General features: G+C 42.6%; 1 protein-coding gene across 1 annotated transcript in view; it reads right to left on the bottom strand.

The window, feature by feature from the left end:
• Positions 1 to 18,042, bottom strand: part of LOC126188942 (transmembrane protein 17-like) — a 59,038-nt gene that overhangs the window by 15,875 nt on the left and 25,121 nt on the right. The window contains exon 2 of the mRNA XM_049930689.1: positions 2,611 to 2,714. Within this exon, the coding sequence (XP_049786646.1) occupies positions 2,611 to 2,714 (104 nt within the window). The remainder of the gene's footprint in view (positions 1 to 2,610; positions 2,715 to 18,042) is intronic.

The raw sequence follows: 18,042 nt of genomic DNA, 5'->3' as shown, positions 1-18,042 counted from the left end.
TTACAAGTATGACTTAAACACTGACACTGGTAGCAATGCATCGGATTGAGTATGTAGGGTCCTAGTAATGGCATAGCCTAGCCTTATCTTCAGCAGAAGCTGTATCCGATTAAATGTCAGGAATGGGGCACGAGTAAGCACTAATTCACTGTTTTTCATGTTTGTGACTCAATGGATTGCTTTTACATACTGATCAGAAAGGCAACCTAAGATTCCTGGCATAGGGGTGGGATAGAATGTTGTGTAGGATGGATGGGCGATCGAACACCACTTTAGGATGGGTGGGAAGGGTTTGGGGTAGGATGTCCCTCATTTCAGGGTATGATGAGAGGTAACCAAAGCCCTGATGAAGGATACTGTTAAGTTGTTCCAGTGCAGGGTGATAGTTGTTGGCTTGAGGGTGCTCCTCTGTAGTTTATTCTTGGGAATGGTGGGAAGATTTGGAATGTGCAGGGATATGGCACAGGAAATATGTCTGCGGACTAGGTCAACTGCATAGTGCCTCTCTGTGAAGGCCTTTGCGAGACCTTCAACACACTGGGCAAGTGAGTTCCCATCACTGCAGATAAGATGTCTGTGGGTGCCCGGGATGTATGGTACGGATTTTTTTGTGCAGAAGAAATGACAGCTGTTGAAATGTAATAAGTGTTGGTGGTTAGTTGATTTAACACAAACAAAGGTGTGGATGGAGCCATCAGACATTGAGGTCCACATCGAGGAAAGTCGCGCACTGTATGGGGCAGAAGGTATTGAAGTTGTGAAGGGATGAGGATAGGGCATCTTGGTTTTGAGTCATTATTGCTTCACAACCTCAACACCTTCTCTACCACCCACTTCATTTGATCCCCCTCAACCCAACATGCCACCTTGCTTGATGTACCTTCAACCTCTTTGATGGTTCCATCCAAACCTCTGTCCACATAAACCCACTATCCACCAACAGCTACTATCTTTCGACATCTACCATCCCTTTCACACCAAACCCCCCCCGCCACCATACAGCCTAGCCACTCATGGACAACGTATCTGCAGTAACAAGAATCACCTTGCTCAGCATGCTGCAGATCTCACGAAAGTCTTCACGGACAGTCACTACTACCTCATCCACAAACAAATTTCCTGTGCCATATCCTCACACTCTCCCAATCTACCGACCATTCCCAAGAATAAACTCCACAGGAGCTTTCCCAAGTCACCCAGTACGATACTGGACTAGAAGTACTAAACCACATCCTTCATCATGTCCTGAAATGGGATACATCCTACACAAGATCCTTCCCACTCTTTCCTAAAGGCCGTGCGGTTAAAGGCGCTTCAGCCTGGAACCGCGTGACCGCTACGGTCGCAGGTTCGAATCCTGCCTCGGGCATGGATGTGTGTGATGTCTTTAGGTTAGATAGGTTTAAGTAGTTCTAAGTTCTAGGGGACTGATGACCACAGATGTTAAGTCCCATAGTGCTCAGAGCCATTTGAACCATTTTCTTTCCTAAAGTGGTGTTCCATCGCCCACCCAACCTACACAACATCCTAGTCCACCACTATGCTATCTGCCGTCCGAACCACGAACCAGTTACCACAGAAATCATATCCCTCTGGAATGTGAAGGTGGAAGGCCTGTCCAATCCACACATACAGCACTTTCTACTCCAGTCCTGTCACAGGCTTATCCTACCACTTTTGAGGCCACGCCACCTGTGAAAGCAACCACGTCATATACCAACTTTGCTGCACAACAGTGCACAGCCTTTTAATTAAATATGACTATCATTCAGCTGTCCATTGAATGGCCACTGCCTAACTGTTGCCAAGAACAAAGTTGACCATCCAGTGGCACAACACGTAGCTATGCATAACATACTCTCTTTCAATGGCTGCTTCATAACACAGACCATCTGGATCCTTCCCTGCACCTCTAAGCTACAGAGATGGGAGTTCTCCTTCTAACACATCCTTCACTCCTGCAATTGTCCTGGTCTCAAACTCCAGTAAATCACTGTACCCACACACTCCACTCAACATTTTCCCCTTCCTCCATCCCAGATTCATGTCCTGGCGTCACCTTCAGCATGTGCCACTCCCCACCAGCTCCAACAACCGTGCATCACATGCCTAGCTGGTGCTCCTGCCGTCCTTTCCTCCCTCATTCATAGCTGGTAGGCTTGTTGCCTCCCACCAAGCTGCTATCCCCTCACTCCAACCCCTCTTCCTGCCTCTCATCGTGTGTGTTTAATTCAAAAGTATTCATGTTATATCACATATTCTATCACAATTTTTCTACAAAGTGAAAGATGTATTGTCTGACTGTCAGGCAGAGAACAAATGAAAGCTATCATCACAAAAGGTAGGCTTCATTTAATTATTATTAGTGTCCGAATGCTACACTACTTAGGCGTGAGACAACAATCATACAGATTTTAAAAAATAAAATATAATATCACCACTATAGCTGAATTCCATAATTGTTAATGTATAGGCCTACAAGAAGTGTGCTTAGAAAAACCACATGATTCTCATTAGCTTCTACAGCTAAATAATTTATATTTTACAGTTTTGTTATGCTACATGACTATTACAATTGCTCATTACATAAAACACCAAATGATACAGTACCTTGAAATGAAACATAACTGTCATAGAAGAAAGCCAAACTGGGAAGAAGATCACACTGAAGTACAACGCCATCTGTAGAGGAAGGCTGGAAAGTGTTTCTGTTCCTGCAAATAGTAAACTTGTCTCATAAAGCTGCTATTTAATATTGCCACAAAAATGTATGGGGTGGTGCAAAAAAAATTAGTACACCCTTTTAGAGCTTTTCAGTTCACCTAAGATTTATTGTTGCAACAGTGCAGATGAAGTACATGAAATGATTACATTTACAGATCAATAGCACAAGAAGATTTTAGGTACCAGATGTTGACCCATGCCGAAATACTCATATTACTGCATGGGTGGGCATGCAGGCACTGACTCTGGCATCCAGTCACTCATACATATGCCAAATACTGTCCTGGGATATGTTATGCCACACCTGCTCAACGTGTTCACATAGTTCTGTAAGAATTGTTGGCTGACGAGTTACACAAGTCACTTCTCGTCCCATCGTACATCTACATCTACATGATTACTCTGCCATTCACATTTAAGTGCTTGGCAGAGGGTTCATTGAACCACAATCATACTATCTCTCTAGCATTCCACTCCCGAACAGCGCGGTAAAAACGAACACCTAAACCTTTCTGTTCGAGCTCTGATTTCTCTTATTTTATTATGATGATCATTCCTACCTATGTAGGTTGGCCTCAACAAAATATTTTTGCATTCGGAAGAGAAAGTTGGTGACTGAAATTTCGTAAATAGATCTTGCCGCGACAAAAAATGTCTTTGCTTTAATGACTTCCCTCCCAACTCGTGTATCATATCTGCCACATTCTCTCCCCTATTGCGTGATAATACAAAACGGGCTGCCCTTTTTTGCACCCTTTCGATGTCCTCCGTCAATCCCACCTGGTAAGGATCCCACACTGTGCAGCAATATTCTAACAGAGGACGAACGAGTGTTGTGTAAGCTGTCTATTTAGTGGACTTGTTGCATCTTCTAAGTGTCCTGCCAATGAAATGCAACCTTTGGCTCGCCTTCCCCACAATATTATCTATGTGGTCTCTCCAACTGAAGTTGTCCATAATTTTAGCACCCAGGTACTTAGTTGAATTACAGCCTGGAGAATTGTACTATTTATCGAGTAATCAAATTTCAACGGATTTCTTTTGGAACTCATGTGGATCACCTCACACTTCATTATTTAGCGTCAACTGCCACCTGCCACACCATACAGCAATCTTTTCTAAATTGCTTTGCAACTGATACTGGTCTTCAGATGACCTTACAATCACTTCCATGTGATCCTCTGATGGCACCAGTCGAGCTACACAAGTCAATGCTGTGGCATGTATGGAAAACAAGCTAGGGATGTACATGCCCATAGTACCACTGGTAATAACCGGTTCACAACAGTTCTTGCTGACATGTCTTATCTGTGCTGTGGTAGCTGTACGATCAGCCACTGCTGCCCTTACAATATGACTATCTTGGTAGGCAACTGTGTTGCGTGGACATCCAGAACCTCATCTACAGATGTGGGAATGTTCATGCGACTGCTGATATCACCACCATTACACAACTGACGCAGCATGTCCAACTTGTGTGGCCATTCTCCTAAAAGTCCATCCCACCACTCGGAAAGCCACAATCTGACCTCTTTCAAACTCACTCCCTTGCTGTAGCAAGCACAAGTAAGTATATGTGGCATGGTTGCCTGCTTGCTTCTAATGTCTGCAGCACACAATTCTTCTTTCTTTGATCATTCCTTTTTAAAGGGTAGACACAGATGGCACACTGGTAGTAAGTCACTACGCTATCTGCTGGCAGGTGACACTGAAAAGATTATCAGTACATCCACTATCCCACAAGTGGCATGTGCCATCATTGGATAAAATCAACGTCATTTTTCCATATGTACTAATTTCTTTCCAACACACACACACACACACACACACACACACACACACACACACACACACACAGACAGAGAGAGAGAGAGAGAGAGAGAGAGAGAGAGAGAGAGAGAGAACAAGAACCACGTGTTATTTTGTTACTTTTATGTGTCTATTATTTACCCCCCATGAACCATGGACCTTGCCATTGGTGGGGAGGCTTGCGTGCCTCAGCGATACAGATAGCCGTACTGTAGGTGCAACCACAACGGAGGGGTATCTATTGAGAGGCCAGACAAACATGTAGTTCCTGAAGAGGGGCAGCAGCCTTTTCAGTAGTTGCAGGGGCAACAGTCTGGATGATTGACTGATCTGGCGTTGTAACACTAACCAAAACGGCCTTGCTGTGCTGGTACTGCGTACGGTTGAAAGCAAGGGGAAACTACAGCCGTAATTTTTCCCAAGGGCATGCAGCTTTACTGTATGGTTAATGATGATGGCGTCCTCTTGGGTAAATATTCCGGAGGTAAAATAGTCCCCTATTCGGATCTCCGGGTGGGGACTACTCAAGAGGACGTCGCTATCAGGAGAAAGAAAACTGGCATTCCACGGATCGGAGCGTGGAATGTCAGATCCCTTAATCAGGCAGGTAAGTCAGAAAATTTAAAAAGGGAAATGGATAGGTTAAAGTTAGATATAGTGGGAATTAGTGAAGTTCGGTGGCAGGAGGAACAAGACTTTTGGTCAGGCGAATATAGGGTTATAAATACAAAGTCAAATAGGGGTAATGCAGGAGTAGGTTTAATAATGAATAAAAAAATAGGAATGCGGGTAAGCTACTACAAACAGCATAGTTAACGCATTATTGTGGCCAAGATAGACACAAAGCCCTACAATAGTACAAGTTTATATGCCAACTAGCTTGGCAGATGATGATGAAATTGAAGAAATGCATGATGAAATAAAAGGAATTATTCAGATAGTGAAGGGAGACAAAAATTTAATAGTCATGGGTGACTGGCATTCGGTAGTAGGAAAAGGGAGAGTAGGAAACGTAGTACGTGAATATGGATTGGGGGTAAGAAATGAAAGAGGAAGCCGTCTGGTAGAATTTTGTGCAGAGCATAACTTAATCATAGCTAACACTTGGTTCAAGAATCATGAAAGAAGATTGTATACATGGAAGAACCCTGGAGATACTAAAAGGTATCAGATAGATTATATAATGGTAAGACAGATATTTAGGAACCAGGTTTTAAACTGTAAGACATTTCCAGGGGTAGATGTGGACTCTGACCACAATCTGTTGGTTTTGAACTGTAGATTAAAACTGAAGAAACTGCAAAAAGGTGGGAATTTAAGGAGATGGAACCTGGATAAACTGACTAAACCAGAGGTTGTACAGAGTTTCAGGGAGAGCGTAAGGGAACAAATGGCAGGAATGGGGGAAAGAAATACAGTAGAAGAAGAATGGGTAGCTCTGAGGGATGAAGTAGTGAAGGCAGCAGAGGATCAAGTAGGTAAAAAGACGAGGGCTAGTAGAAATCCTTGGGTAACAGAAGAAATATTGAATTTAATTGACGAAAGGAGAAAATATAAAAATGCAGTAAATGAAGCAGGCAAAAAGGAATACAAACATCTCAAAAATGAGATCGACAGGAAGTGCAAAATGGCTAAGCAGGGATGGCTAGAGGATAAATGTAAGGATGTAGAGGCTTATCTCACTAGGGTTAAGACAGATACTGCCTACAGGAAAATTAAATAGACCTTTGGAGAAAAGAGAACCACTTGTATGAATATCAAGAGCTCGGATGGAAACCCAGTTCTAAGCAAAGAAGGGAAAGCAGAAAGGTGGAAGGAGTATATAGAGGGTCTATACCAGGGCGATGTACTTGAGGACAATATTATGGAAATGGAAGAGGATGTAGATGAAGATGAAATGGGAGATATGATACTGCACGAAGAGTTCGACAGAGCTCTGAAAGACCTAGTCGAAACAAGGCCCCGGGAGTAGACAACATTCCATTAGAACTACTGAATGCCTTGGGAGAGACAGTCCTCACAAAACTCTACCATCTGGTGAGCAAGATGTATGAGACAGGCGAAATACCCTCAGACTTCAAGAAGAATATAATTACCCCAATCCCAAAGAAAGCAGGTTTTGACAGATGTGAAAATTACCGAACTATCAGTTTAATAAGTCACGGCTGCAAAATACTAACGCGAATTCTTTACAGACGAATGGAAAAACTGGTAGAAGCGGACCTCGGGAAGATCAGTTTGGATTCCTTAGAAATATTGGAACACATGAGGCAATACTGACACTATGGCTTATCTTAGAAGCTAGACTAAGGAAAGGCAAACCTACATTTCTAGCATTTGTAGACTTAGAGAAAGCTTTTGACAATGTTGAGTGGAATACTCTCTTTCAAATTCTGAAGGTGGCAGGGGTAAAATATAGGGAGCGAAAGGCTATTTACAATTTGCATAGAAACCAAATGGCAGTTATAAGAGTCGAGGGGCATGAAAGGGAAGGGTTGGGAAGGGAGTGAGACAGGGTTGTAGCCTCTCCCCGATGTTATTCAATCTGTATATTGAGCAAGCAGTGAAGTAAATAAAAGAAAAATTTGGAGTAGGTATTAAAATCCAACTTTGAGGTTCGCCGATGACATTGTAATTCTGTCAGAGACAGCAAAGGACTTGGAAGAGCAGTTGAACGGAATGGACAGTGTCTTGAAAGGAGGAACATCAACAAAAGCAAAACGAGGATAATGGAATGTAGTAGAATTAAGTCGGGTGATTCTGAGGGAATTAGATTAGGAAATGAGACACTTAAAGTAGTAAAGAAGTTTTGCTATTTGAGGAGCAAAATAGCTGATGATGGTCAAAGTAGAGAGGCTATAAAATGTATTCTGGCAATGGCAAGAAAAGCGTTTCTGAAGAACAGAAATTTGTTAACATCGAGTATTGATTTAAGTGTTAGGAAGTCGTTTCTGAAAGTATTTGTATGGTGTGTAGCCATGTATGGAAGTGAAACATGGACGATAAATAGTTTAGACAAGAAGAGAATAGAAGCTTTCGAAATGTGGTACTACAGAAGAATGCTGAAGATTAGATGGGTAGATCACATAACTAATGTGGAGGTGTTGAATAGGATTGGGGAGAAGAGAAGTTTGTGGCACAACTTGACTAGAAGAAGGGATCGGTTGGTATGACATGTTCTGAGGCATCAAGGGATCACCAATTTAGTATTTGAGGGCAGCGTGGAGGGTAAAAATCGTAGAGGGAGACCAAGAGATGAATACACCAAGCAGATTCAGAAGGATGTAGGTTGCAGTAGGTACTTGGAGATGAAGAAGCTTGCACAGGATAGAGTAGCATTGAGAGCTGCATCAAACCAGTCTCAGGACTGAAGACCACCACCACCACAACAACAACAACAACAACAACAACAACACATGATGTTTTAGTGACAAGTGCTGCTTCCAAGTGAGTGTCAATCCAATACTATGCCTCGTTTGTGTCAAGAGTGAGTCAGTAGGCCTATAAGCTTCCCAGCATACTGCATACTTTTGTGTTTTTTGCAAAAACTGAAAGGGAATTACTATCCTTCTTGCCCTTGCTCTGTAGATTGCAAATAGTGCAAGGGAAGAGCGACTGACAGTAAACCTCTACATTAGCTCTAATTTTCTCATCGGGGTCATTTTGTAAGATGTACATGGGAAAAGTAATATGTTGCCTGACTCCTCCCCGAACTTATTCACCAGGAAACTCTACAGTAAAACTTTCCGCAGTGCACAATGCCTCTCTTGCTGCATCTGCCACAGGGGTTTGTCGGGCATCTCTGTAACTATCTCATGCTGACTGAATGATCACTACGTGAAACACACCACTCTTTATTTGATAGTCTTTCTTCCATTAATACAATCTGGTTGGGTCTCTGACTGATGAGCAATAGTCACGAAGGTTGAGTGTTTTGTAAGCCTTTTTTTCATTAAGATTCCTCCAATAAATCTAAGCCTGGCATCCGCTTCTCTTACAATTTGTTTTATGTGGTCATTCCACTTTTGGCAGCTCTGAATTGTTACCACCATATATTTTACAGTAGTTACTATTTCCAGTGACTTGTTGTCAACAGTGCAATCGTAAAGTGGTAGATTTCTTCATTTATTTATGCACAACGCGTTACATTTATTTACCTTCAGGATCAACTGCTAATCCCTACACCAATCATACATGGTCTGCAGGTTTCCCAACAATTCACTACAAGACATTATCCACTACATCATTTATATGTATCGTAAATTGTAACAATCCTGTCACTCTTCCTTGGGGCACTCCTGAAATTACCTTTACACCTGTCAGTTTTGTTCCTTTAAGAATGACTTGTTGAATTCTAACTGTGAAGAATATTCTGCTACCCAGTAACCACTTACTTATTGAGCAGGGCCCAAAATTCTCCACCTGTAGCAGAGGTCAAGAAATTTGCATCCAAGATTGACACAGAATTGTTCGAGTTTCTGGTTTAGACCTTCCACTCAGTTCCAAATCAATAGACAATGACTGACTCTGGTTACGATTCTACAAATAGTGAGTTGAGCTCGCATACCATGGGTGAAGCTACCTGCCTTCAGCAATCCAGCCAGCCAGCTAAAGGAACTGACAGCCTCAGAATTCGAGCGGCAAGTGTCTGTGCTGGCATGAGCTATGATTTACAGCTAGCAGAGCTTCCTCCGCAGCTCAGACAAAATTTCTGGCAAGCAAACCAAATGCGTATTGGCATACTTTCAAAACCTCTTTGCTATTTCCCAGAGGGTCCCCATTACCCATTTAATGTTGAAGCTTCAAACGACCAGGATATCATTTTCTGCACTTGTCCAGACTTCAGGAAAATCTGGCCACTGGCTCAACAGCAGAGGCATTCCGTGACCTGCATCAGAAGACATAGTGGCAGCAGGATTGCCAAGGGATTCCAATGGCACCAAAGATATCACAGCTTTCACCACTGGAGCCCTAAGGTCACTGCAGTTCAGAGTAGTAGCCTGAAGCCTGTTAATCAGGGCCAATGCAGGTTCTTGCTGTTTCCAGAGAGCAGCCAATTACCTTTGTGTCTGTTCACAACAAGCACAGTCCTTATCCATTTTGTACTGTGTAAAAACGGTATAAAAATCGCCAAAAAATAAAAACAAAACTGTCTGAACTAACTGAGAAGGAACAAACAGACTGCAGCAAGAGAGTAAATCACCCAAATCACTATTACAGTTTTGTGCACAGGAAATATAAACAAGAAAAAAAACTACCACCAAAATGTGCTCTACAAAACACTCATTCTACACTAAAGATCACAATATGTGCAAACTTTTAAAACAAAAATAAATACCACCACCATAAACAGGCACATTCTGTTCACTAAACAGTCAGGCCAAACACAAATATCCGAAAAAAATTTTAAAAATAAAAAATCTCCAATCACTTAGAATATATTTGGAACTGCATTATATAATGCGCAACCAACCATGGCTGTTGATTTTTGTCAGTTTAAAACTCCATATACACTATTTGTATCAAATGAGAACAAACTATAAATAAACTGTATGCAATGACTACAACTAATGCCTCTTCAAACATTATTCACGCATAAACTGTACATCTTTTATGTGCAATGTGTCCCATCATTATATATGGAATATACTTACAAAATCTACTCATCTGTATATTCTATGAGGCTAGTGCATAACTTCAGAGCATTTTTGTTTTGCATGTTGGTATTCTGGTTGCTATTGGTTTATTTATCGATATCACTTTTTATTTGTAGTTCATTGTTGCTATTTGAGTTTGCATTTTGTCATTTGGAGATAGTGAGTGGATCTGTGGACTCTAAATATGGAGCGCCGAGTAGAGAAATCAGAACATTTCTATTCTTCTGTCCGAGTTCAGTAAAGTGACGACAACAGCAGGGGCAGCCACACACATTTGCACCGTATATGAGGATAATGACACTGGACAGAGCACGGCAAGAAAATGGCTCTCTCATTTTGAGCAGGATCATTTTGACATTAGTGACACTTCATGTATAGGAAGCCCTTCGGGATTTGTTGTAGCTCGTTTAAATACATCAATGTATGATGATCCACATCAGTACACATGAGAATTGGCAAATGTGATGAACTGTGGTCATTCCACCATCATGCTACATTTGCATGCAATGGGGAAGATTCAAAAATGGAATGTGCGAGTATAGCATGCTCTACGCAAAATCACAAAAATCAGAGGGTGACCATACATGCACCTCTGCTTGCTCATCATCAATTGGCTCGTGAACAACCCCACCCATTCCTACTCTGTACCACTACTCATGGTGAGAAATGGTGTCTTTATGCTAAGAAACTCCCTGTACAAAGGCCTGTGCATCCACAAAAGATTATGTTATGCGTCTGGTGGAACAGCAACAGTGTAATGTACTATGAATTGCTTCCCTTAGGTATAACCATCACTGTTAACATTTATTGTCAACAACTGAGACATCTTGCAAACACAATCAAAGACCAACGAGCAGTAAGACTGCGTGATGTGACGCTGATAATGGCCGCCTGCTTTCTGCTAGACTGACAAATACATTATCAAGGAGTTCAGTTGGGAAGTCACTCTCCACAAACTTAACCTTTCTCCCTCAGATCTTCACCTTTTCTGTGCTCTATCTAACAACCTCCAAGGAACTTCCTTTCTGGATGAAAGTGCACTCTGAACATGGCTCAACAATTTTTTCACCTCAAAATCCCATGGTTTCTACAGTTATGGAATCAGCATTGGCAGACTGTAGTAAACAGTGAAGGGAATATACTATTGGTGATAAAGTCTCTGTTATGTGTATCTGCTGTGCTTACAAAAAAAAACACTACAAACATATGCACCAACTGAATACAACTGTAATGACTACTCAATCTGACATGTTCTACATGTGCATTATAATCTCCACCGAGGCATGATGATCAATTTAAGTATGGGCATCAACAGCTGACTTGGCTTTCACAATATAGCTTCATAGTTTGATTGGAATCATTCATTTACTTACTGATCTTTATAACTGGACTGTGTATGTACACAGAACTGCCAAAACATTATGACCACTTCCAACCGTGACGTTGGATGCTGCCTGGTGGCATCGTGGGCGCGTGATGATGTAACAAAAGTATGTAAGAGGAGCATGTATGGACAGGGAACAACCCTAGTGAAGGTATGGGCTGCAAATGAGAAAATCCACTGAGATAAGTGACTTTGACAAAGGGCACATTATCATTATTATCTTTCTTTCTTTTCTCTGACTTTATGTCTGGTTAAAAATGGAAAGTGACGCGGACCTTGATCAAGTGCGACTTCCTTTTAACTGTACGGTATATGTTACATTGTGTTTAGGAGCTTTCGGGTAACTGAACATGTATCAATAATTACAGATTTCTGTAGTTGGATATATATGTTTGGATGTAGCTGTATTGCGTTAATGTACTGGTGGATATTGTGTGGTATGACTCCTGTAGTTGATAGTATAATTGGTATAATGTCAACTTTATCCTGATGCCACATGTCCTTGACTTCCTCAGCCAGTTGGATATATTTTTCAATTTTTTCTCCTGTTCTCTTCTGTATATTTGTTGTATTGGGTATGGATATTTTGATTAGTTGTGTTAATTTCTTCTTTTTATTGGTGAGTATGATGCCAGGTTTGTTATGTGGTGTTGTTTTATCTGTTATAATGGTTCAGTTCCAGTATAATTTGTATTCATCATTCACCAGTACATTTTGTGGTGCATACTTGTATGTGGGAACTTGATGTTTTATTAGTTTATGTTGTATGGCAAGTTGTTGATGTATTATTTTTGCTACATTGTCATGTCTTCTGGTGTATTCTGTATTTTCTAGTATTGTACATCCGCTTGTGATGTGATCTACTGTTTCTATTTGTTGTTTGCAAAGTCTGCATTTATCTGTTGTAGTATTGGGATCTTTAATAATATGCTTGCTGCAATATCTGGTGTATATTGTTCGATCCTGTATTGCAATCTTGAATCCTTCCGTCTCACTGTATATATTGCCTTTTCTTAGCCATGTGTTGGATGCGTCTTGATCGATGTGTGGCTGTGTTAGATGATACGGGTGCTTGCCATGTAGTGTTTTCTTTTTCCAATTTACTTTCTTCGTATATGTTGATGTTATGTGATCTAAAGGGTTGTAGAAGTGGTTATGAAATTGCAATGGTGTAGCCGATGTATTTATATGAGAGATTGCTTTGTGTATTTTGCTAGTTTCTGCTCGTTCTAGAAAGAATTTTCTTAAATTGTCTACCTGCCCATAATTCAGGTTTTTTATGTCGATAAATCCCCTTCCTTCCTGCTTAATGTGAATCTTTCTGTTGCTGAATGTATGTGATGTATTCTATATTTGTGGCATTGTGATCGTGTAAGTGTATTGAGTATTTCTAGGTCTGTGTTACTCCATTTCACTACTCCAAATGAGTAGGTCAATATTGGTATAGCATAAGTATTTATAGCTTTTGTATTGTTTCTTGCTGTCAATTCTATTTTCAGTATTTTCGTTAGTCTTTTTCTATATCTTTCTTTTAGTTCTTCTTTAATATTTGTATTATCTATTCCTATTTTTTGCCTGTATCCTAGATATTTATAGGCATCTGTTTTTCCATCACTTCAATGCAGTCGCTGCGGTTATCCAATATGTAATCTTCTTGTTTAGTGTGTTTTCCCTTGACTATGCTATTTTTCTTACATTTGTATGTTCCAAAAGCCATATTTATATCATTGCTGAATACTTCTGTTATCTTTAGTAATTGGTTGAGTTGTTGATTTGTTGCTGCCAGTAGTTTTAGATCATCCATGTATAGCAAATGTGTGATTTTGTGTGGGTATGTTCCAGTAATATTGTATCCACAATTTGTATTATTTAGCATGTGGGGTAGTGGGTTCAGAGCAAGGCAGAACCAGAAAGGACTTAATGAGTCTCCTTGGTATATTCCACGCATAATCTGTATTGGCTGTGATGTGATATTATTTGAATTTGTTTGGATATTAAGTGTGGTTTTCCAATTTTTCATTACTATGTTTAGGAACTGTATCAATTTAGGATCTACTTTGTATATTTCCAATATTTGTAGTAACCATAAGTGGGGTACACTATCAAAAATTTTTGGTAATCAATGTATGCATAGTGTACCAACCTTTGCTTAGTTTTAGCTTGATATGTCACCTCTGCATCTATTATCATTTGCTCTTTACATCCTCGTGCTCCATTGCAACAGGTTTTTTGTTCTTCATTTATAATTTTGTTCTGTGTTGTATGTGTCATTAATTTCTGTGTAATGACTGAAGTTAATATTTTGTATGTTGTTGGTAGGCATGTTATGGGGCGATATTTTGCTGGGTTTGCTGTGTCTGCTTGATCTTTAGGTTTAAGATAGGTTATTCCATGTGTAAGAGTATCAGGGAATGTGTATGGATCTGCAATGTAACTGTTAAATAATTTAAATATAATAGAGGGAAACATTCCACGTGGGAAAAATATATATCTAAAAACAAAGATGATGAGACTTACCAAACAAAAGCGCTGGCAGGTCAATAGACACACAAACAAACACAAACATACACACAAAATTCGAGCTTTCGCAACCCCTGGTTGCTTCGTCAGGAAAGAGGGAAGGAGAGGGAAAGATGAAAGGATGTGGGTTTTAAGGGAGAGGGTAAGGAGTCATTCCAATCCCAGGAGCGGAAAGACTTACCTTAGGGGGAAAAAAAGGACAGGTATACACTCGCGCGCACCCACACACACACACACACACACACACACACACACACACACACACACACACACACACACGCAGACATTTGTAAAGGCAAAGAGTTTGGGCAGAGCTGTCAGTCGAGGTGGAAGTACAGAGGCAAAGACGTTGAAAGACAGGTGAGGTATGAGTGGCGGCAAATTGAAATTAGAAATTAGCAGAGGTTGAGGCCTGGCGGATAACGAGAAGAGAGGATATGCTGAAGGGCAAGTTCCCATCTCCGGAGTTCTGACAGGTTGGTGTTAGTGGGAAGTATCCAGATAACCCGGACGGTGTAACACTGTGCCAAGATGTGCTGGCCATGCACCAAGGCATGTTTAGTCACAGGGTGATCCTCATTACTAACAAACACTGTCTGCCTGTGTCCATTCATGCGAATGGACAGTTTGTTGCTGGTCATTCCCACATAGAATGCTTCACAGTGTAGGCAGCTCAGTTGGTAAAGCACGTGGGTGCTTTCACACGTGGCTCTGCCTTTGATTGTGTACACCTTCCGGGTTACAGGACTGGAGTAGGTGGTGGTGGGAGGGTGCATGGGACAGGTTTTACACCAGGGGCGGTTACAAGGGTAGGAGCCAGAGGGTAGGGAAGGTGGTTTGGGGATTTCATAGGGATGAACTAAGAGGTTACGAAGGTTAGGTGGACAGCGAAAAGACACTCTTGGTGGAGTGGGGAGGATTTCATGAAGGATGGATCTCATTTCAGGGCAGGATTTGAGGAAGTCGTATCCCTGCTGGAGAGCCACATTCAGAGTCTGATCCAGTCCCGGAAAGTACCCTGTCACAAGTGGGGCACTTTTGGGGTTCTTCTGTGGGAGGTTCTGGGTTTGAAGGGATGAGGAAGTGGCTCTGGTTATTTGCTTCTGTACCAGGTCGGGAGGGTAGTTGCCGGATGCGAAAGCTGTTTTCAGGTTGTTGGTGTAATGGTTCAGGGATTCCGGACTGGAGCAGATTCGTTTGCCACGAAGACCTGGCTGTAGGGAAGGGACCGTTTGATGTGGAATGGGTGGCAGCTGTCATAATGGAGGTACTGTTGCTTGTTGGTGGGTTTGATGTGGACGGACGTGTGAAGCTGGCCATTGGACAGATGGAGGTCAACGTCAAGGAAAGTGGCATGGGATTTAGAGTAGGACCAGGTGAATCTGATGGAACCAAAGGAGTTGAGGTTGGAGAGGAAATTCTGGAGTTCTTCTTCACTGTGAGTCCAGATCATGAAAATGTCATCAATAAATCTGTACCAAACTTTGGGTTGGCAGGCCTGGGTAACCAAGAAGGCTTCCTCTAAGCGACCCATGAATAGGTTGGCGTACGAGGGGGCCATCCTGGTACCCATGGCTGTTCCCTTTAATTGTTGGTAGGTCTGGCCTTCAAAAGTGAAGAAGTTGTGGGTCAGGATAAAGCTGGCTAAGGTAATGAGGAAAGAGGTTTTAAGTAGGGTGGCAGGTGATCGGCGTGAAAGGAAGTGCTCCATCGCAGCGAAGCCCTGGACGTGCGGAATACTTGGGTATAAGGAAGTGGCATCAATGGTTACAAGGATGGTTTCCGGGGGTAACAGACTGGGTAAGGATTCCAGGCGTTCGAGAAAGTGGTTGGTGTCTTTGACGAAGGATGGGAGACTGCATGTAATAGGCTGAAGGTGTTGATCTACGTAGGCAGAGATACGTTCTGTGGGGGCTTGGTAACCAGCTACAATGGGGCGGCCGGGATGATTGGGTTTGTGAATTTTAGGAAGAAGGTAGAAGGTAGGGGTGCGGGGTGTCGGTGGGGTCAGGAGGTTGATGGAGTCAGGTGAAAGGTTTTGTAGGGGGCCTAAGGTTCTGAGGATTCCTCGAAGCTCCGCCTGGACATCAGGAATGGGATTATCTTGGCAAACTTTGTATGTGGTGTTGTCTGAAAGCTGACGCAGTCCCTCAGCCACATACTCCCAACGATCAAGTACCACTGTCGTGGAACCCTTGTCCGCCGGAAGAATGACGATGGAACGGTCAGCCTTCAGATCATGGATATCTTGGGCTTCAGCAGTGGTTATGTTAGGAGTAGGATTAAGGTTTTTTATGAAGGATTGAGAGGCAAGGCTGGAAGTCAGAAATTCCTGGAAGGTTTGGAGGGGGTGATTTTGAGGAAGAGGAGGTGGGTCCCGCTGTGACGGAGGACGGAACTGTTCCAGGCAGGGTTCAATTTGGATAGTGTCTTGGGGAGTTGGATCATTAGGAGTAGGATAAGGATCATTTTTCTTCATGGCAAAGTGATATTTCCAGCAGAGAGTACGAGTGTAGGACAGTAAATCTTTGATGAGGGCTGTTTGGTTGAATCTGGGAGTGGGGCTGAAGGTGAGGCCTTTGGATAGGTCAGAGGTTTCGGATTGGGAGAGAGGTTTGGAGGAAAGGTTAACTACTGAATTAGGGTGTTGTGGTTCCAGATTGTGTTGATTGGAATTTTGAGGTTTTGGAGGGAGTGGAGCTGGAAGTGGGAGATTGAGTAGATGGGAGAGACTGGGTTTGTGTGCAACGAGAGGAGGTTGAGGTTTGCTGGAAAGGTTGTGAAGGGTGAGTGAGTTGCCTTTCCGGAGGTGGGAAACCAGGAGATTGGATAGTTTTTTTAAGGTGGAGGGTGGCATGCTGTTCTAATTTGTGGTTGGCCTGTAGGAGGATGCTCTGAACAGCCGGTGTGGATGTGGGAGAGGAAAGATTGAGGACTTTTATTAAGGATAGGAGCTGATGGGTGTGTCCATTGGCTGAGTTGATGTGTAGGTGAAGGATTAGGTGGGTGAGGGCAACGAATCTGCTCCAGTCCGGAATCCCTGAACCATTACACCAACAACCTGAAAACAGCTTTCGCATCCGGCAACTACCCTCCCGACCTGGTACAGAAGCAAATAACCAGAGCCACTTCCTCATCCCTTCAAACCCAGAACCTCCCACAGAAGAACCCCAAAAGTGCCCCACTTGTGACAGGGTACTTTCCGGGACTGGATCAGACTCTGAATGTGACTCTCCAGCAGGGATACGACTTCCTCAAATCCTGCCCTGAAATGAGATCCATCCTTCATGAAATCCTCCCCACTCCACCAAGAGTGTCTTTCCGCCGTCCACCTAACCTTCGTAACCTCTTAGTTCATCCCTATGAAATCCCCAAACCACCTTCCCTACCCTCTGGCTCCTACCCTTGTAACCGCCCCCGGTGTAAAACCTGTCCCATGCACCCTCCCACCACCACCTACTCCAGTCCTGTAACCCGGAAGGTGTACACGATCAAAGGCAGAGCCACATGTGAAAGCACCTACGTGATTTACCAACTGAGCTGCCTACACTGTGAAGCATTCTATGTGGGAATGACCAGCAACAAAGTGTCCATTCGCATGAATGGACACAGGCAGACAGTGTTTGTTAGTAATGAGGATCACCCTGTGGCTAACACATGCCTTGGTGCATGGCCAGGACATCTTGGCACAGTGTTACACCATCCAGGTTATCTGGATACTTCCCACTAACACCAACTTGTCAGAACGGAGATGGGAACTTGCCCTTCAGTATATCCTCTCTTCTCGTTATGCGCCAGGGCTCAACCTCCGCTAATTTCAAGTTGCCGCCACTCATACCTCACCTGTCTTTCAACAACATCTTTGCCTCTTTACTTCCACCTCGACTGACATCCCTGCCCAAACTATTTGCGTTTACAAATGTCTGCTTGTGTCTGTATATGTGCAGA

The sequence above is a fragment of the Schistocerca cancellata genome, chromosome 1, assembly GCF_023864275.1.
Source record: "Schistocerca cancellata isolate TAMUIC-IGC-003103 chromosome 1, iqSchCanc2.1, whole genome shotgun sequence".
NCBI classification, from domain to species: domain Eukaryota; kingdom Metazoa; phylum Arthropoda; class Insecta; order Orthoptera; family Acrididae; genus Schistocerca; species Schistocerca cancellata.
The sequence above is the reverse complement of the archived record's forward strand: the minus strand, read 5'-3'. Positions and strand labels throughout refer to the sequence as shown.